The sequence below is a fragment of the Giraffa tippelskirchi genome, chromosome 5, assembly GCF_054371585.1.
Source record: "Giraffa tippelskirchi isolate mGirTip1 chromosome 5, T2T-mGirTip1v1.2.pri, whole genome shotgun sequence".
Taxonomy (NCBI): domain Eukaryota; kingdom Metazoa; phylum Chordata; class Mammalia; order Artiodactyla; family Giraffidae; genus Giraffa; species Giraffa tippelskirchi.
This window is the reverse complement of record NC_137279.1, coordinates 190,907,888-190,928,109: the sequence shown is the minus strand read 5'-3', so window position 1 is coordinate 190,928,109 and position 20,222 is coordinate 190,907,888. Positions and strand designations below refer to the sequence as shown.

At 46.7% G+C, this 20,222-nt stretch overlaps 1 protein-coding gene across 50 annotated transcripts in view; it reads right to left on the bottom strand.

Moving 5' to 3' along the window:
- LRRFIP1 (LRR binding FLII interacting protein 1) overlaps nt 1-20,222 on the bottom strand; it is a 157,863-nt gene that overhangs the window by 9,784 nt on the left and 127,857 nt on the right. For 24 of the 50 annotated variants that reach the window (XM_081491161.1, XM_081491145.1, XM_081491148.1 and 21 more), the window contains 8 exons: nt 17,611-17,646; nt 17,050-17,175; nt 15,479-15,550; nt 13,362-13,532; nt 11,853-11,945; nt 10,847-10,939; nt 9,608-9,700; nt 7,953-8,094 (listed from right to left, as the gene is read on the bottom strand). In XM_081491161.1, the coding sequence (XP_081347287.1) occupies nt 7,953-8,094; nt 9,608-9,700; nt 10,847-10,939; nt 11,853-11,945; nt 13,362-13,532; nt 15,479-15,550; nt 17,050-17,175; nt 17,611-17,646 (826 nt within the window). Of the gene's footprint in view, nt 1-2,880; nt 5,794-7,952; nt 8,095-9,607; nt 9,794-10,846; nt 10,940-11,852; nt 11,946-13,361; nt 13,533-15,478; nt 15,551-17,049; nt 17,176-17,610; nt 17,647-20,222 lie in introns of those variants that run through there. The other 26 variants (XM_081491123.1, XM_081491126.1, XM_081491128.1 and 23 more) reach the window with 9 other exon arrangements.

Here is a 20,222-nt window from a genome sequence, read left to right as displayed (position 1 = left end):
AAATAGTGAGGCCTGACTGGTAATCACTGTGATCCTCAGCAAGAGTGTCGCAAACCTGTGCTCACTAAGCAATCCTACTCATCACTGGCCTCTGACACTCAAAGGATGAGCATTTAAGAAAACTAAGTCACAAAGTCTCAGACTCAGAGTTTTCTTTTATATTAGGAAGTTAAAAATAATTGGAAATTAAAGTTATTTTAGTAACATTGTCAACAGTTTACCTTTTAAAAAAAATCTGTTTTTTATATTGGGCTGGCCAAAAAGTTCACTTGGGGTTTTCTGTAAGATTGAATGGAAAATGCAAAAGACATTTTTGGCCCACTCACCCGATATATTAAATCCCAACACACTTTCTGGTGTGAACTTTAGAGACCTGGAAATGAGGAACAAAGTGGCGAAGCCATATAGACAGTTGAGGGGGCAGCAAGGAAGCACTGGGCCCCCAGCCCTGCTCTGGGGGCCCGAGTGCTGTGACTGCGTCTGTCCAGGCTACAGCAAGGTCGACCGCCAGCAACAAGGCCGCCTCTCTTTACTGCTTTACTTGGATCTAATTCTCATCACCACTCTAAAAGGCAGGTTCTAACCCCGATTTCAGACAGTACAGTGAGGCACAGAGAGGGTAAATTGCTTACTTATAATAATACACACTCAGGAGAATAATCTTCATCCTTAGGTTAATTTCTCCCATCCTTAGGCTTCCCCGCCCCGCTGCAGAGAAAAGTCATCTCCCCCGATACTCGCGAAGATACTGATCGTTACGACAGGTCTCGAGGAACCCACTGAGTGTGGTCCCCTCTCTGCTTCCTTCTTGCACTGACTTAGTTTGATCATAATCTATGTGGTCAGTTTCCATCTTGCCCAGGCCCAGCGTCCCACGCCAGGATCACCCCTCCTTCCGGGACACGACAGGCTGCTGAAGGCAATTCTTTTTTTCTCCTGCTTCTGGGGCCAAAGAGGTCTGTACAGATGGGAACTCCTTGCACCAGCCACTGCTTCAGTTCAGGGAACAGCTGAAGCCTTCCACATCTTGAAAAATACATACGTATTTGAAGTAACAGGGACAGAAAGGGTGAAAGGGGTTTTTCTCCTGATTGTTTTCCCTATGTAAGATTATCACACCGAATAAGTACATATTCTGAATGTAACACACTCACAAACACCCCTTCCTTTCCTTTTGGAGCCAACACTTGGAATGAATCTTACTGTTGTTTCGAATCTTTTGTTTTGATGGTCATGCTGGCATGTTGCACAAAGGGGTCTCCTAGGAAAGGAATCTATCAGTAGAAAACAGGAACCCTAAACTGTCTAAATACCCAGATGCAACATTCCAGGGTACCAGTGACAGTGGAAATTTAAATGCTCAGGTCATTAGGTTTTCCTTTAACTAGAAATACTCAATGTCACAGAAAGTAATTCTTAAACACTCTTTTCAAAAATTTTACTGCTTCCCAACCTTTGTATGTGATAAAATAGCCTATAATTCAAAATTCTCAGTACCTTTCTCTATCTTTTAAAATAAACTCATAATTATACTTACTTATACTTTGAAAGGAAGATTAACATTCTACACACAGCCGCTATGTTCTGGTTTGAGGCTGAAAAATATCCCAGCTTTTTGATTTAAAGAATCAGTGATCCGTGTTTTTCTCTGTCTGCATTATAGTGAAACTTCAGCAGTCCAAGTTACTCTGGGGATGTGTTTGGTGCGTAACCTTTGGATTCTTTTCTGAGTCTGACTTGTTTGACATTGCGATCTTTCCAAATTGCCTTATATATTAGGTTGGGCAATAAGTTAATTCGGGTTTTTCCATAAGACTGTATAAGAAAAACTCAAATGAACTTTTTGGCAATTCAATACTCCCATGCCTTCCAACACCAAATACACCAGAGGCAAACATTTCTTGGTAATTCAGGGGCCTTCACATGCACCTTAATTACTGGGTGGGGCTGTAATATCATCTTGTCCTCGGAGCAGAGTCACTGATGTTCATAATGAAGATTCTTAGATGATCAAGAATTGTTTGACCCTTTAGAATCCTTGTCTTCTCTTTTGCTCTCTTTCCAATTCTCAGCTCCTGCTCCCCCTGGTGGCTGGTCCTATGTGCTGGCTCTCAGCACCTTCCGTATAGGAGGTGATCTACATGTTCATTGATTACATGTAGGAGTGAACAGTTGAGACTGCTGAGGGATGGGAAGTGTATTGCAAGGCCCTTAAATGTGCTGTTGAATAACATGAAAAACAGAGGAAAGACCTTAAAAGGCTTTGATGAGCTCACCATGGGGTGAGTTTGGCTGCTGAGTCACTTCCCCAGAGGCCTTGAAAGGCAGGAAGGAGAGCTGCTTCACAGAGGGCATTCCAGTCCGAGCATAGCTATGCTAAAGTTAGAGACACTGACTTGCAAGTCTGTGGCAGCCCTCGGACCTGATGGTCTAGCAGGCTTCCTAGTTTTCTATGCAAGTGGCATAAGTGGACAGAACTGGCCAGTCCCATCGTCCCCTGCTCCAGGAGAGGATGCAGAAACAGTCAGTGTTTATTTGAAATTCCCATCATCCTGTTCGAAACAGTCTAAATGTCGGCACCTGTAAGTACCGCTAAGCACGGGATGGAGACTTTTCTCAACTGAGCTCTTCATCAGAACCACAGATCACAGGAGATTCTCTGAGGAAAAGATCTTGCTCAAGGATGGTCCAACACTGGCCCCAGGGTGGATGCCAGGAGCAGAGCTATTCACTACCGGCAAAGGGCCATGAAGCAGAAGTTCTCCACGGAACCCCGACTGGGAATCAGCAACCCAGAAGCAGACAAAAGTAGATTAAAGATAGCATTATGTAGCCACAACCAGAATTCAAGTAGCACAAGAGTGAAATCACAGGCTTGTAAAATTATAAAATGTCTTTATTTCAGTGACATAGTAACACTTATGTTTGCCTCAAGTTTTTTTGAGGTTTTGGTCTTTTTTGTACTCAATTATACCTTGTAACAATAATAGGAAGTCATGTGATCTCATAAAGTGTCAACAGCATTCATACTGTACATCCCCTTGTAATATTTTACAATGATCTTTATTTAACTTTACAATTATTTTTAAACGTTTCTTCATATAGAAAATATATATTTTGTTTAGGAGGATCAAAACAACAAATTTTCACTAAGAATATACTGAAAAACAACAAATGAAAATATTTATACCAAAATAACCAAAAGTGATTCAACTATTAAAAATATCCTGTCAGACTCAACTCAGCAGTTTGCACAAGGGCCCTTTTGTGTTGGTCTACTGAATAATGATTAAACAAAGACAAAGAGAAGTAATTTTAAGGTTAAAAAAATAAATTTCAGAAATGATTCTCCCTGCCCAAATAGTGCAGTAGGAAATGCAATTACAACATATATCTCTTCCAGAACAAAAAAAGTCTTTGTATAAAATAACTTTGGTACATAATTGGCACAAAGTCAAAATCTCCTACAAAATAAATTCAGGTATCCTCAAGAAAAAGATGGAAAAGTATTGGTCCGAGATAAGATACTTGTACGAGGTCAAGGCAAGTAAGTGATTTGCTGTCCCTCATGTGATAAATTATTGTCCTAAGGTGCAACTCTCATGACTCAGTGACCTATACACTGCTTTGCTGTTTATGTCTTTTTAAATAAAATACCATACAGGTTATATTATACATATCAAAATCAAATATGAACGCACATATGTTTAAATGAGACCACTTAAATTATAATGTGGAAATCTCAGGATACTATTTGGTCCTTCGAATTAGATGCTGAAACATTTGGTCAAGAATATGCACATTCATATCAGCTTAAGGAAAAGCTAAATGTTTGGGTTTTGATTTTAAGCAGAAACAAAACAGTACACACCGCTGATACTTCTGGAGCGCTCCCTGTGGGACTTTACTCTGGTAACAGAAGTGTCCCTCCCATCGGGGTGATGACTTTAATGATGAAACAGAAATCCACAGGTAACAGTCTATACAGCTTGAAGGGTTAGATAACCCGGTGGCTGACTGTCATTCGGTGCATCTGTGCCCATCTAGAACATTCTCTGGGTCTCTCCCAGCTGACGTGCTGTGCAGTCCTGGCCCCTCCCCAGGACCCTGCCTCGACCTACCACATGGCACATTCCTCTTTGTTTCTGCCCTTCCCAGTCCCATCTGTCTTCTCCTCCTTGCTTTCTGAATTAAAGTCCCCCGCCTCGTCTGCTGGTGCCAGGCCATCGTTTTGTAGACAAATGCTGTCTGAAAACCTTCTGACTGTCTGACCTAGATTTTCTGGTGTCCCATGCCCTCCTGTGCCCTCTGTTTGAGAGGCATCGCTAATGGCCTTTGAGGGACTTCCATCTCCGAGCAGGGCGCTGCTGGGCACCTCTATATCCTCTGGACCTGGAGGACCACTGGGAGCACTGCCATCTTCCTCAGCCTCATCTTTTACAGCACCTTTGTCTAGTTCTTTATTGCTGGTGCCTGACGACTGAATCATATTATCTTCAAAATCCAACATGTCTCCACCAGCCTTAGTGTTTACAGCAGCATCGTCTTGGTTAAGTTTTCCATCCAATTCAATTTTAGGATTTTCTGGACCATCACTGTTTTCACTGCTCTCTGCTACACTGGTCTGTTTTGGGTTCTTAGTGACCTCGTTTTGGGCCTCTACAACTGGTTTTTCATCAGTGACTTTTTCCTGCTCTTCTTTCACTTCCCTTAAATCTGGGTTCTGAAGTGTTAACTCTTTCTGAACATCTTTGATGTCCACAGGGGCCGGGGATTTTTTCTTCTTGTTCTTCTTTTTCTTGTTCTTCGTCTTCTTCTGCGACGAATCCAGTGCCTCTCCTTGTTGGTCATTCTCCTCATTGGGCTCTTTCACATCCAGGGGTTCACTTTCAGCACCTTCCACCCTCGGGTCCGTCACCTCCTGAGGATTCCTTTCAGCTTCTGGAGGACGAGGGATGCTTTGGGCTTCTGGCTCAATTGGCTTTTCCTCCCGTAAGTTCCTTTCTTCATCCTCCTCTGCCTTGTTCTCCCCGCCTGCCTCTGTGCTCTGAACTGGGGCCTCCGTGGGCTTGGCTACCTCCTGGTTGGCAAGTTCTTTCTCTACATCCTGCCCTGCGCTGGGGTCTGACCCCTCTGGGGCGTCTACCAGGCGTTTTTCATGGGGACTCCCTGAGTCATCACTGCCACTTAGAGGACTTGAGGCTACAGCGCCTCCCTGTTCCCCCAGCCCAGTGAGCCCTGCCTCTGGCTCAGCCTTTGTGGGGCTCCCACTCTGCTCGCCAGCGTCTGCACTGCTCTCCCTTTCAGCCTCAGATATCTGCGGAGGAGCAGACTCCTGACACGGTTTTGTGCTCATCTCTTCCAAGTTGGTCTTGAAATCTTCCTGTTTTCCTTTTTCCCGTTCTCTGGCAGATTCTTCCCTTTGGTTTTCGATATCCAAAGCATTACCACTGCCCTGCCCAATCCCAGGATCTGAGATTTCACCAACTAGTTCACTGTTTATGACCTCACTTGACTCAGCCTGCTGTGTGTCTGCAAGGAAGGAAGCAGTTTCTAGAATCTGGCTTTGAACCTGCTCCTCACTCTCGGAACTCAGTAATGCTCCTGGGGAGGGGGCAGTGTCTTCAGAGGCTTTCTGGTCCTCGGCACTGTCACCAGGATGTAACACCGCTGTGTCCACACAGCTCTCTCCCGGGTCCTCTTTGTGCTGCCTTTGCTCTGTGTTCTGCAAGATTTCTCTTTTCCCCTCATGCTCCACCATTTCATTTTTCACCTCCACTTCATTGGCTCTTCCTAAAAGACCATTGAGAAAATTGAAGGGACCCCATGATGTGGTTGACCATACAACACAAATTACAATGTAAACACATGTTCTCTTTCCCAGCCAACCCCGCTCCTAGAGAGAGAGAGAGAGCCATCAGAGAAGTACGCGGACAGAAGCCTTTGCCAGTTCTGTGCGGCAAAGCAGCCATCGCGTGAGCAAATGCTGGATCAGCAGAGGCCACTGCCGCCACGCTGGTGCCATGTGGGGTGAACGGACTCTCAAAGGTGAACTCTTAACAAATAAGGAAGAGCTCCGGATCAGACAGCCCAGCCATCCAAGATGAGGGGTTTCAGAATGACTCAAGGTTCGTGGTCCCCGTTCTCATTTCTGGATGCACAAGGGGACCACACCTACACTTTTGCAGCTGTCGAACTGCACTGCCCATCACCCAGCTCTAAGAGCAGCCTTCAGATCGTTTTTAAAAGAAACATTCCGTTCACCTTAAGAAACTCAGCCTCGAGGTCCACCTCAAGGAAGCCACTTTGGAAACAGCTCGTGGAGGTAAAAACGACTTCACCCTCCACCCCTAATCCCTGTCTTCCTGGGGAAGCAGCCTGTGCCTTCCCCACCTCTGTTGCTTTCCCGGGGGGCAGGCAGCTACAGCAGGAGGCCAGTGCCTCCGATCAAGGGACCACGTAACCAAACATGAACCATTCATCAATTAAAGACTTATGAATGAAAGAATCTGTTACTGCTTTGAAATGAAGAATCACATTTTGGGTTCTCAACACAAACAACACCCCAGTGTTGGAGCTGCCACGTCACTGAAAGTCACAGCTGGGTGACTTAGGACCAGCAGTCTCCAGGGAAAGTGGACAGACAAGCAGGATTCCATTTAGAGTTACCTTTGCTTCATTCCTTAAAAATCTCTAGTATTGTGTATGTTTTATAATGTACATTTTATATTAACTAAATATTACACATATAAATGAAAAATAAACATACGTATTGGGAGTTCCCACAATTCTTTACTATATATGATCCAAAAATACGTGCATACACAAAATGCATGTTTCTAGTTCTTTAAGTGTCTGTTACCAACAGTTATCAAGGATTTATAAAACGTATAAGAGTGGCAGGATGAATCCTAGCCGCTCAGGTAGGAACACAGAGGGAGGATGGACAGTCATCAGTTTACTGTCTTTCAGTAACTTCAACACAACGAGAAGAGCTGTGGTTCTTGCATAGCCATCAGATAATGAAGCACATTCTGGAAACACAGACCTGGGAAGCTGGGTCTACAGTTTTCTCCGCTTCCATGGAGAACCTTCCAAATGGAAATGAAAGCCATGGTCCCTGACCTTGTCCCAGCCTCGCTGTGAAAAGCTGAAATGCAGCTGATCACCGGTTGCAAGGGAGGCCTTATTTGCCAGCTACAATTTCAGGCTGACCATCAGATGCTGATTACAGCCGAGTATTATGACAAATATTAACCAGTGAATCTTCTCAGATATCTGCAAATTGTATAACATATTCCTACTGTCTGTTGGGTTCCTCAGTTTATACTCTTTCAGAAGCAAAAACATGACATACAAAGGAACATCACCTCTGACAAACGGCAGACATACTCAGACTCTTGTTTACAAGGAAAGCCGTCCGCACCGACCACACTCACACCCCAGGGCTTCCTGTCCATCTAGGCTGTCCATAGGCACCTCAGGCTCTCAAAACGCTTAACGGTGCACAGGACTTGCAGCATCGGCTTGCAGATATGGTCAACTGACTCACTGTACAGCCGTGGCTATTCTGCTCTTTTGACAATTCTGTAACAGAGTAAGTCACAATGCCATATTTGGCACACAACTGAGGAAAACCTAATAGAAATGGCCACACTGTCACTGACTTTTGAGATTATTTTCCATGTATTCACAGTCTCACTGGTAGCTTTGAGAAGCAAAAGAAACATATTCTTAAGCCTTTGGTTGTGAGTAATGAACAGAAGTACACGCCAGACAACACACGCGGGTGGTGGGACCCTGTGGTGAGACGTTCCCATGAGGTGACAGGATGCAGGGCATGCTGGGTGATGGTTAATCGATCAGTGATGGCCGCGTCAGCTCTACCAAGGCACAGAGGTGAACCGATGCTGACCGGAAGACGGAAGGGTCAAAGGAAAGCACGTACTTACCGAGGGTCCCATCCCCCGTCGCCTTGAGGGCATTCAGCTCTTCCTTTGTCATTTTTGTGGAATCTTGCGAGGCAATGTTGTTCAGAGTGTCTGGCGTCTCTCCGTTGGTAGCTATTTCTGAATTTAGTATTATTCCATGTTTCTGGGAATAAAAACAAGCTCATTGTAATACTAAGTGGTACACGGTTGAACTTTATTTTATCAATAGTAATTGTAAGAAACCTCACTTTTCCCTAAGCAGAGGAAAACCCTACAGAGAAGAGAATTGCTAGGCTCCACCCCTGTGAATATTCTATCAACACACGCAGATCTGGGAAGTCTTCCTCCAAGGGCCCTTCCTTCTTACATGTTCCCCCTCTACGTCTTAATGGGCTGGTGACAAAACGCTTTCATCCGGCATCCCTTTTTAACGGCAGGTGGCCAGTAAGCAGAACATGAAGCACATCACTGTAAAAGGGTCTTTACTTCGAAAACCCCGGTTATGTTTTTTAAAAGGAGACACAGAGGTAAAGAAAGAAACATGTATGTGTTCTGAAAGGAACGGTGAAACTTGGCTGGAACGTCTGTTGTATTCCAAAGAAATACAATTTGTGCTCACTTCATAGCTTCCCTTGTGGCTCAGCTGGTAAAGAATCTGCCTGCAATGCAGGAGACCTGGGTTCGATCCCTGGGTTGGGAAGATCTCCAGGAGAAGAGAAAGGCTACCCACTCCAGTATTCTGGCCTGGAGAACTCCATGGACTGTTCGTGGGGTCGCAGAGAGTCGGACATGACTGAGTAACTTTCACTTTCACACTTTCTTTCACACAGCAAAGAACTTTAAACTCAGCCGCACTTCACAGCACCAGGATACCCGCTTCACCCTGAACCACCCCGTCCCTCCGTCTACAGCACTTTCTCTTCTGCTTTGGAGGAATTCCCCAGCCCTCCACGTGTACTCACACCCTGGTGAGGAGGAGCTCTGTGACTGAGCTCTGACCCTGCTGGCTTACTGTTCTGGCCTTGACCTTTCATTGCAAGTAGCTGACACTGTTGTTTCTGTTGGCAATGCAGGAGCCAGTCCATGGCCACAACCCCTAGAGTCCACACTGCCGCCTATGGTGCTGAGAGTCCACCCCGACCTCTGACCCCCACTGCTCCCGCTGGTTTATTTCACTCAGTGTCCAGCTGGCAGCAGAAGACCCTTAGACATGCTCCAGACAGGATGCAGAACTTCCTACAGTCCATGAGATCTCCCGGTCTGACTAGTGACATCTACACACTGTTCAGCTAGAAAGGTCCTTACAGTCCAGCCTTGATATATATATTTACATAAAACAAAGATCGACTCTAACTTGGAGTAATGTCCTGGAGAATTTACTAACGAGTTTCAGAAAAAATTTAGACAGCTTATCAAAAGAAATTCTTGGAAATCAGAATTGCTTTCAAGATCGGATATGCTTGTAAAGATGGACAGGCAATGGGCATGCCCCACAGAATGTACAGACCTCACTTGCCTCTCTGGGGTCAGTCACCCCACGATTTGATTTTATCAACAGAACAAAAATCAACGTCATAAAATGAATGAACACCACCGTCCACATACGCTCATCCTTGAGACTCTCGGAGCTGCGGCTGTTGCCTGGTTTTTTTTTAAACCGTACTTTGGCTCCATACCTTCAGTTCCTCTTTCAGCACGACTACTTCTTCTCTAAGATCGTCTCGTTCACTCCTTACGGAATCAAAGAACTCTTTCTGCCTCTCTAACGCCTGAGCGTGCAGCGGAGCAAAGAGAGAGAAGACAGGCACAGGTGAGCAGATGACCTCAGAAGCAGGACTCCTAGGAAGGAGGCTTCTAGAAGACTAAGGAAAACAGTGACATCGGCAAGACATTCAACAGACTACACCTAAAGACACAGCCGCAGGGCCAGTGTGAAGCTTTCCATGTCGTTTACGCCAGCCAAGAAATGCCACTGCATGCTCCCTGAAGGACATCAATATTTTGAAGGATGCTCTTTTTCACATCCTCTCCTGGCTCAGTCTGTGGTTGCAGAGCATAGTCAGAGAAGTAACAGAAGCAAGGCACCCATGCAATGAGGGGTAAATGGAGACATGCTTATGAACCCCCAGTGACAACTGCTTTATTTAATAGCAATTTGACTATTTTCGTATGTTCACTCTCGGTGTCTGTTGCCACAGATAGGCACAGAGTGGTCCTGAAGCAAGCAGAGCACACATGCGGACACGCACACAAAATCCTCGGTAAGCGTTGGTGAGTGTATCAGAGTGAAAGCAAGGCGCGGCCTCACAATGTAAAGGCGCCGAGCTTTGCTCCAACGTCTAGAGATGGTTGTGAGTTGCTGTGGTCTGGAAGCTGTCTGGCATCACAGAGCACAGCCGTTCCTTAATTAAGTGGGCTCCTCTCTGCCCACCCAGCGCACCTGAATGCAGGCAGACTGCCCGTTTCCTTGGGGAGGGAGACGCCGACACCTCCCTGGGGAGACCCCAGGTGGGGCTTCGAGGGGCATCGCCCCTGCCACCTTGTAGCTTCCTCAAAGCCCTTTGAGAAGGAGCCCAGGTGACACCGACAGGGCGTTCCAAGAGGTCTGAGCCCCACGTGGACCTGCCAGGTGCACCTCCTCGCTCCTCTGACCTCTGTGCCTCTGGCCGCTCACAGGCAAGCCGGGGGCCCAGCAGTGCCGACAAAACGAGAATCTCCCTGGCTGGAAGTCAAGTTCCAATTTGGAGTTAACGTCCATTTTGGTGAGTTCATGCAGTCTCTCTTTTAATCGTGTCACGTGGGGGGTCGCATGCAAACTCAAACAAGCCTTTTCAGCAAACCAAAGAATCTGAAAGCGCTCAATCTGCTTGGCAGACTGCCCACTTGCACAGACGTCAAAGGCTTGGGAGTCCTACCCCTATTTTTTTGTCTTTCCACTCTATTGTTTCCTGAAGATCAGAAATCTCCCTGATATAACTCGCCTGTTTCTGCTGTAGCTGTCGGATTTCCTGAAGAATAGGGACAGATAGAAAGAAAGCAGACACGCGGTTAGACAGGAAGACACTCTGCAGTGCGGAAAACCCCGGAGCCAGCAAGCCCCCCGGAGGCCCCAGCGCCAGATTTGCTCACTGATCCCGAGTTTGTTCTCAGGATGCTCCCCAGCTCCCAGTGCAGGAAGAAAACCTGGGGTGAAATTCTCACTGACAGGTGCTGAAGTTTGAATCAAGTTAAAAAGGTTAAAAAAGAAAATCAAGCCTGTATTAATTTCCTATTGTTACTGCAACAAATAACCACACATTTAGTGGCTTAGAACAACACAGATATATTTTCTTACAGTTCTAGGGCTTGGAAGTTCAAAAGTCTTACAGTGCCCCCAAGGCGTGGGCAGGCCTGGGGTCTTTTCTGGAGGCTCGGGATGGGGCAGGGGGGAGAGAATCTATTCTCTGCTTCCTTTAAGCTCCTAGGGGTGCCCACAGTCTGGCTGTGGCCCCTCCCTCACATGGCTCTGACCTCCAAGCCCGTGGTCACGTCTCCTATCTGCCTTTGACTCTGCTTCCCTCTTACAAGGACTCTTAGCATCACACTGGGCCCACCCGGACGATACAGGATCATCTCCCATCACAAGGTCCTCAATCACATCTACAAAGTCCACTTTGCTGTGAAACGTAACTTACAGTTTCGGGGACTGGGACGTGGACATCTTAAGGGGCCATTATTCTCTCTGCCACACGTCCCCGAATAAACCCAAAACCACCAAAGAAAGAGAATCTGCTCTAATAAACGGAGCTGCCTCCTTATGCAGGCATAGAGAATTCACCTGAAGTCAATGCCCAAGAAAACTGATTAACTTTGGTAGTAAACTGACAAAATGCTCCCAAGTCACATACACACACACACACACACAAAGGAAAAGCTACTCACCTCAAGCATTTCTTCTCTTTGCTTCAGGGCCTCTTTCACTTCAGCAAACTGAAACTGGAGTATACTGTGGGCATGCTTTTCCCTTTCAAATTCCTATAAAAGAGGAGAGGAACATTCAAGTTGCAGTGGAATCACATTTTTCTGTTCCTCTAGTTCACATTCTTATGATTGACTTTCACCTGGAACAAACCACCTGCTACTACGTCAACAGTTTTCAAGGCTTTTTAAATGATAGGAGCCCATTTCTCTGGATTTTCTAGGAGACATCCTTATGATTTACTGTAAAATTAACCTAAGGAGTTGATGCAACTGACAGTATCTCCTGGTTTCTTTAAGGTAAGCAATGCCCGGGGAGGGGTCCCTTTACAGGGTGTCTGCTGAAGTCCACAGGGTTGTCTGGGCTGAGGGCCTGAAGGAGGAAGCTTTGCAAAAGACTGATAATAAAATTTGTAAAAGGCTGATGATAAAAACAAAAATCACTGTGGATGGTGACTGCAGCCAACAAATTAAAAGATGCTTCCTCCTTCGCAGAAAAGCTATGATAAACCTAGACATCGTATTAAAAAGCAGAGACATCACTTTGCCAACAAAGGTCCGTAAGTCAAAGCTCTGATTTCTCCAGTGGTCACATACGAATGTGAGAGGTGGGCCATAAGGAAAGCTGAGTGCCGAAGAATTGATGCTTTTGAATCATGGTGCTGGAGAGGACTCCTGAGAGTCCCTTGCACTGAAAGGAGATCAAACCCCTTGACTAAGGAGTCCCGTAGTTGATCCCAAAGGGAATAAACCCTGAGTATTCATTGGAAAGACTGATGCTGAAGCTGAAGCTCCAATACTTTGGCCACCTGATGTAAAGAGACAAAAAGACTCTGATGGAAAAGACCCTGATGCTGGGAAAGACTGAAGGCAGGAGGAGAAGAGGGTGACAGGAAACGAGATGGTTGGATAGCGCATCACAGACTCAACATATTAATAATATCATATATATGTATATATTCTACCATAATTACATATATATATATGTGTGTGTGTGTGTATATATATTCTCCCATTCTTACATAGACCATTTAATATATACTCTATCCTTACATGTATCATTTATATATATATTCTACCATCCTTATATATACCAAATATATGTATATAAATTCTTGTTGTTGTTTAGTTGCTAAGTCATGTCCAACTCTTTTGTGGCCCCATGGACTGTAGCCCATCAGGCTCCTCTGTCCATGGGATTTCCCAGGCAAGAATACTGGAGTGGGTTGCTATTTCCTTCTCCAGGGGATCTTAATGATCCAGGGATCAAACTTCCATCTCCTGCATTGCAGGCAGATTCTGTACCACTGAGCCACTGGGGAAGCCCTATATATGTGTGTGTGTATACATATATATGCACACACATATACATTCTCCCATCCTTGTGTGTATCACTTATGTGTATGCTCTCCCACCCTCACACACACCATCTACACACACACAGTCACTCTTCCCCGCATGGGGGGCACGTACTTTGCTCTTCTCCTCGTACTGCCGCCTGGACTCGGCCAGCTGCTCTTCCAGCTCCAGCAGCATGTCCTTTAGCGTGTCGACCTGGTACATGAAGTTCGTCTTCTCATTGTCTAGCTGAGCGTTGGAAACCATAGCCTTCTTATATTTCTCCTCAACTTCTGCTAGTGAGTCCTGCAGAAACCAGGTCAGGTTTTTGAAATTGTAGTAAGAAAACAAAACACGGATCAGTTCAGTATTTTTTAACAAAACCCCTAAAACTCAGCTCTAAATTTACATTTTATTTCTTAGAGCAAATGAATCAGAAGAAACATGGCAATTTTTGATTGCCCAGAATGTCCTCCTTTTAATTTGCTCAAATTCTTGTGGCTTGGAAATTAGTTATTAACTGTGTCTAGAGATGAAAATAGTCTACAGTCCTTAGGACAAGGGGGACCCCAGGTGGAGAAGGTGCTGGTCACAGAGGTGGCAGAGTCCAGCTGTGGGTTCTGAACTGGGCTGGGCTGTTCAACAGGCGCCTGACATGCCCGCTCCAGACACGTGATCAGGACCTGGGACAGCGCCAGTGAGAGTGGGTAGGGGCGAGAGAACACCTGCCACCAGCTGCCCATCGTCCCCATGGCAACTGATGAGCCAGGAGAGGCTTAAGTGCAATTTCATATCTTCAACTCAGAGGAAAACTCAACAAGCACCTCAGGCCTCTCTGGGCAGGTCCTAGAAAGGCAAACGCCATTCCTTTGAAATGACAATGAAGCAAAGAGCCTCCAAAATAAACACGCTCACCCGGGGCTCACACCCTGGCAGGGCAGGCAACAGGGTATAGCAGTGTGTGGGTTCCGGAACACAGATCAGGGGAAGGCGACCCCAGGAGAACAGAGGGCAGCAAAGGACCCTGAGCTACAGAAGGGTGGGCTCCTCTGGGTGCGTCCTGTTGGGTGCTACCCGGGGCTCCATGGAGACCAGCGATGCTCGCCTGCACTCACAAACGAGGGCAAAGATTTCAGGTGGGACCTGTCATTCCTGGGCTGCTTCCGTGGCTCCCTTCTCAGCACCACCAGGAGATGAAAGCCAGAATCTTAATCCCCACCCTAAAGAGAGGTCATAGGGCTTCCCAGGTGGCACTAGTGGTAAAGAACCCATCTGCAATGCAGGAGACATAACTGAGATGTGGGTTCGATCCCTGGGTCGGGAAGATCCCCTGAGGAGGGCCTGGCAACCCACTCCAGTGTTCTTGCCTGGAGAATCCTGTGGACAGAGGAGCCTGGCGGGCTACAGTCCATGGGGTCACAAAGAGTTGGACATGACTGAAGCAACTTAGCACACACACACAAGAGAGGTCACAAACAAGCAAGTGATCAGTCATGTGGTTTGGCACCCCTGGGATACTGAATTCAGACTGTTTCGGGGGTATTTTCCTGGAAGTTGAAAAGGAAATCACAGATTTACCCTCTCTCACTGCCCAGTGAACTCAGAGAACAGCCCTCGACTCCCCACCTCACCTTCAGGGAGCCTGGCAACTCAATTTCCTGTTGGCACAACACAGTAACTCCACCTTCTACAAGTACTGGGTATTTACTCAAATAAATTCAAGATGATACATATTCAGACATCGCTTCCATTAGTAAAATGGCACAGGATGCAAATAATTTGTGTGTTTCAAAAGCACAGCAACCGAACTTCCTTACTGGGAGACATCAGGTGTTTTGAGAAGCAAATTAAGACGAAGCAGTGTTTGTTATGTAAGGTCTGTAGGTAAGTGGAGAAAACCCCAAATCCTTCTCTGGGTGGGTTGGGAGTGTACCACGGAGGGTACACTTCTGTAGGAAATGAGAAGGTGGTTTGAACTCGGGTGTGGTGGTGGGAGGACAGTGAGAAAATACATGCATCAGGAAAACGAGTTAGTAAGTTTTTCTAGTGAGTTACAATTTTCAGGTCTTGATGTAAAAGCTGCTTTTGTGTAAACCATGAACACACACACCCAGGCTTCTAGCATTGCTGCCACATTGAGGTCTACAGTCTGGAGCCTCTTCAGAGCAAGCATGCAATCTGAAGGCCTTCTGGAGGGTTTTTACAGTTAAGTTGGGTTAATTCCATGAGCCCACGCTTCCATAAGCTGGTACCTTCATCTCTTTCAATCCCTGCATGTATTTGCCTTCTACATCCTGAATCTGGTCCTTTAACTCATTGAGTTCCTGGGGGAAACGGCAAAAAAGGCAAATGATGTCAAAGGGGGAAAAAAAGAAACGGACAGAGACCACAGAGAAGGAGAGGCAGCCCCCTTATTTGGGTGGTCTTAGCAGCGATCTTCTCATCTTTTTAAGTGTTAAAAGAAAAATAAGATGAATTTCAATACTACAAAGACGAAAATTTCGGTGTGTCTCATATAACACTTTCACACAACTTTATCAGACGTAGATGTCTTCATATATTTTGACACAACTTTATAAAACAGGCAAACGTGCTTCTGAGAATGGAACCAGTTAATTTGCTCACATTTAACAGTTCATTCAAGCTCTTTTGAGTTCTACTCTGAGCTACATACAGAGCAAGATGCTGAAGATGGAAACCAGCAAAGCCTTGCCCCCACCCTTACGGAGCACCAGGTCTCTGCCTTCCTGTCTGGTCCACCCCCACATTCCCGGAGGCCGGTGTCCGGTATGAGCTGGAATCTCAGTAAATCCTTATTGATCAAAGGGGTGAGACTCACGAGCCCAGAGCAGAGACAGAGTATGACTGCAGCAAACGTTACCTCGAGGCAGGGAAGGACGCCCCAGGCTGCAGGAGGCTGAGGGGCAGTTCGGGGGTGGGGACATGTCAGGAAGAGCGATCAGAAACGATTCTAGAAAGCAGGGGAGCTGGAAGGTGTCTGCAGGGAAGCTGGTTCCCCACCAGCCCCGACGCTCTGGGCTCCCTGGGAAAGGACACCCCGCAGTTCAGACAGCAGCAGGGGTGGCGGGTTCTCTCGCGGCCAGATTTCATTATTAGAAAGTGTGTCCACAAATGAGGCCAAACCTGACCTCGAAGCACCTCGCAGGCCTTGGCTCTCTCTCCAGTGGACACAAGGTCTGGTGACTTGGCCTTCCCTCTGCCCGGCCTCCTATCCAGACGGGGTGTCCCCAGTTGCTTTGACCAGTAGAGGCCATTTCTCGGTCACACGCTCAGTGTTGAGATGTAACAGAGAACAGTGTACACATTCCAGTGGGAGGAGGAAAAAATCACTAAAATGCCATGACGGGGTCGACTGGAAGCCGATTACAGCAGGGCAGGGAGGGCGTGTTGAAGGCAGAGGGCAGGGGTGCTCCAAGGGCAGAGTGCGACCCTTGGGAGCGGTGAGGACTCTGTGTCCAACACCTTCAAGCGCTGAGGACGGAGTGTCTGCACCTGCCCTGTGTGCAGAGGTCGCTGAGTGCCTCTGGGCAGTGTGGTACGGGCTCCCGCCCAGGTGTGCCCAGGGAGCTGAGGAATCCCAGCGCAGGTGAGCCCCGCCGGGGCGGGGAGGTCAGGGGTGGCTTCCTGCAGGACACCAGAACTGGGCTGGACCCTGCTGTTACTGGATCACGGAGCTTAGGGGAGGCAGGGAAGACTTAACCAAGAAGAAAGAGCTGGGATTTTACAAACTCAATCTTGTTTTACTCGAAGACTGCTTTCCACAGCGATTTCTCTGGCTCATGCGTTAAGCAGAGAGCCTTACCTTGATCTCCCGGATAGAAGCCTCGGTGTCAATGGAGATGGAGGTGTCCCCACTGCCCCTCCGAGAAGAAGTCCCACCCAGGGAGGCCAGTGTGGCTGCAGACAGGCCAGGCAGGCTGCGAGACCCCTGCGACGTGGCAAAGAGCAAATGGGATTTCAGCCCAAATCAGAACTGCTTCTCAGTCTACCAGAATGGTTCCTTTACTTGGAGTCAGTCTCTAAACTGGAAAATCTTTGGTGGGTTTATGGCGAGTCACAAAGAGAAGGGCCTCATCTCAAGGGGCCTCATGAATGCTGGAGGTTTGTTGGATCAACTGTGAGCTCCACGGCTGGGCCCATCGTTGAATTCCTTCACTGTTCTGAAAGATTTAAACACACACTGGGAGGGGACCCCCCCAAAGGTGGTGACGCCGGCTGGGGAGTCACTCACTAGTCTGCTTCACTACGTGGTGAAATTCTCTCTTCAATCAAGCAATCCACTTTCCGGTTAGTTTTACCCGTAAATTTCAGGGCCCTCTGATTTCTGCATGACATCATAAAAAGCTCTACAGAAATTCTTTACCTTTTCAGTGAAGTCTTTTTCTGGTCTCTCTTCAACCTGGAGGGGAAAATGGACACATGTTAAATACAGAAACACATTAAATGGAGAATCTGGATTTAGGGGGAAAGAGAACAATAAGATAAAGCATTGGCTTCTTTTGTGACTCAAACACTAGGTGCCACGAGGCTCTTGGACACTCTTGGTGGCACATGGGTGGCCCGTGGGCAGCTCACTATGCCTGGTTGAGGTCCGTTGTGTGGTTTTTCAACTTTTGCAGTTTCCACAGGAAAGTGATTTGTGAATGATCTGAATCCGAACAGGTTGATTTGACAGGTATTTCTACACTGCGTGCAGAACCGAGTGTAGACCGGATGGCACCAGCCTCATTCACCCACCACAGTAACTGTGATCGGAACGTGAGGATATAACCAGGGCTCCAGGGGCTGGAAGATGCAACCACACAGGGTTTTACTTTCGGCTATCACTAACCTTGGTCTCCAAGCAAGAGAAAGCAGTGGAGACAATGGCTGCAATTTTTCCACTGCTCATGAGTAACTGAGTCGTGTCCTACTCTTTGCAACTCTATGGACTGTAGTCCGCCAGGCTCCTCTGTCCTTGGAATTTTCCAGGCAAGAATACTGGGGTACTTTGCCATTTCCTCCTCTAGGGGATCTTCCCAACTTAGGGATTGAACCCACATCTCCTGTGTCTCCTGCATTGGTAGGCAGGTTCTTTACCAATGAGCCACCTGGGAAGCCCCTCCTGTAGAGCACAGGGAACTAAACTATATTCCATATCCTTGGAAAAGAACATGAAAAAGAATGTATATATATATATATATATGTATAACAACCACTTTTCTGTACAGCAGAAATTAACACAACAGTGTCAATCAACTACACTTCAATAAAATTTTTTTTAAAAAAAATAAGAAAACAAGCTTATAGTTACCAAAGGGGAAATGTGGTGGGTAGGAATAAATTAGGAGGTTGGGATTAACAGACCCACACACTACTATATACAAAATGGATAACATGTATCTACTGCATAGCACCGGGAACTGTACTCAATACTTTATAATAACCCATGAGGAAACAGAATCTGAAAAAAGATGTATATGCATATATAACTGAATCACTTTGTTGTACAGCAGAAATTAACACTACAATGTAAATCAACTGTACATCAATTAAAGAAAGAGAAGTGGTGCTATGGTTTCTCCTGTAGTCACGTACAGATGTGAGTTGGACCATAGGAAGGCTGAGCGCTGAAGAATTGATGCTTTTGAACTGTGGTGCTGGAGAAGACCCTTGGACAGCAAGGAGATCCAACCAGTCCATCCTAAAGGAAACCAACCCTTAATATTCATTGGAAGGACTGATGCTGAAGCTGAAGCTCCAAAACTTTGGCCACAAAGACTCATTAGAAAAGACCCTGATGCTGGGAAAGACTGAAGGCAGGAGGAGAAGGGGGTGACAGAGGATGAGATGGTTGGCTGGCATCAGTGACTCGATGGACATGACTCTGAGCCAGCTCCGGGAGATGGTGAAGGACGGGAGGCCTGGGGGGCTGCAGTCCACGGGGTCGCAGAGACTGAACTGGTGTGCTGCCACTGCAGCCCCTCGGGTTGCCACCAGGTGGCAGCCCGTGTCGCGTGGAGGAGGACGTGCCCAGGGAGCCTTGGTGGGGCGGGGCACCTCTGACTGCCCCTGAAAAATGAACAGACAAGCAAGGAACCCCAAGAGTGAGTTTAAGTTGACATAAAGCACAGCACTTTATCTTTGAAAGTAACATACAAAGAAACAGAATAGATGGAGGGCTTTCAAACACCATCGTGGCTGCTGCACAAAGTGACCCGGAGGATGTTGTGGGCGACACACACCCCCGCAGGCCGCAGCCACGGCAGCACGGGACCCGGCACGAGCCACAGGACTCTGCGGACCTCGCCTCTTCATCCCAGACAGGGTGGCGGCACCATGGATCTTGCGGCCTATTAACCCTCTTATTCTCATTTACTGAGCGATACTAAACACCTTAGGTGGATGTGAAAACGTCATAGGAACAGGCTTTTGAAATATGCAAATCACGATAGAGTGTATACAAGGGCATCTTTTAAAATCTATGGGAGAGCACAAACATACGGACACCAAGAAAGGAAAGGGGGGTGGGAAGAACTGGGAGACTGAGACTGACATATATACACCATATATACACTCATGTACACTGCTCTGTATAAAACAGATCACTAATGAGGACCTGTTGCAGAGAACTGAGAACTCTAGTCAGTGCTCTCTGTAACCTAAATGGGAAGGAAATCCAAAAAAAAAAACAAACCCCGAGATATATGTATAGCTGCTTCGCTTTGCTGTACAGCAGAAACTAATACAACATTGTAAAGCAACAATAACAATTAAAAAAAAAATCTTTGGGAGATAACCATTTCCGAAAAATTTCTTTGACATTTTGAATTATGTCAACTCTTCCCTCCCTGGTGGCTCAGATGGTAAAGAATCTGCCTGCAGTGCAGGAGACCTGGCTTCCATCCCTGGGTTGGGAAGATCCCCTGGAGAAGGGAATGTCTGCCCTCTTCACTATTCTTGCCTGGAGAATCCCACAGACAGAGGAGCCCAGCA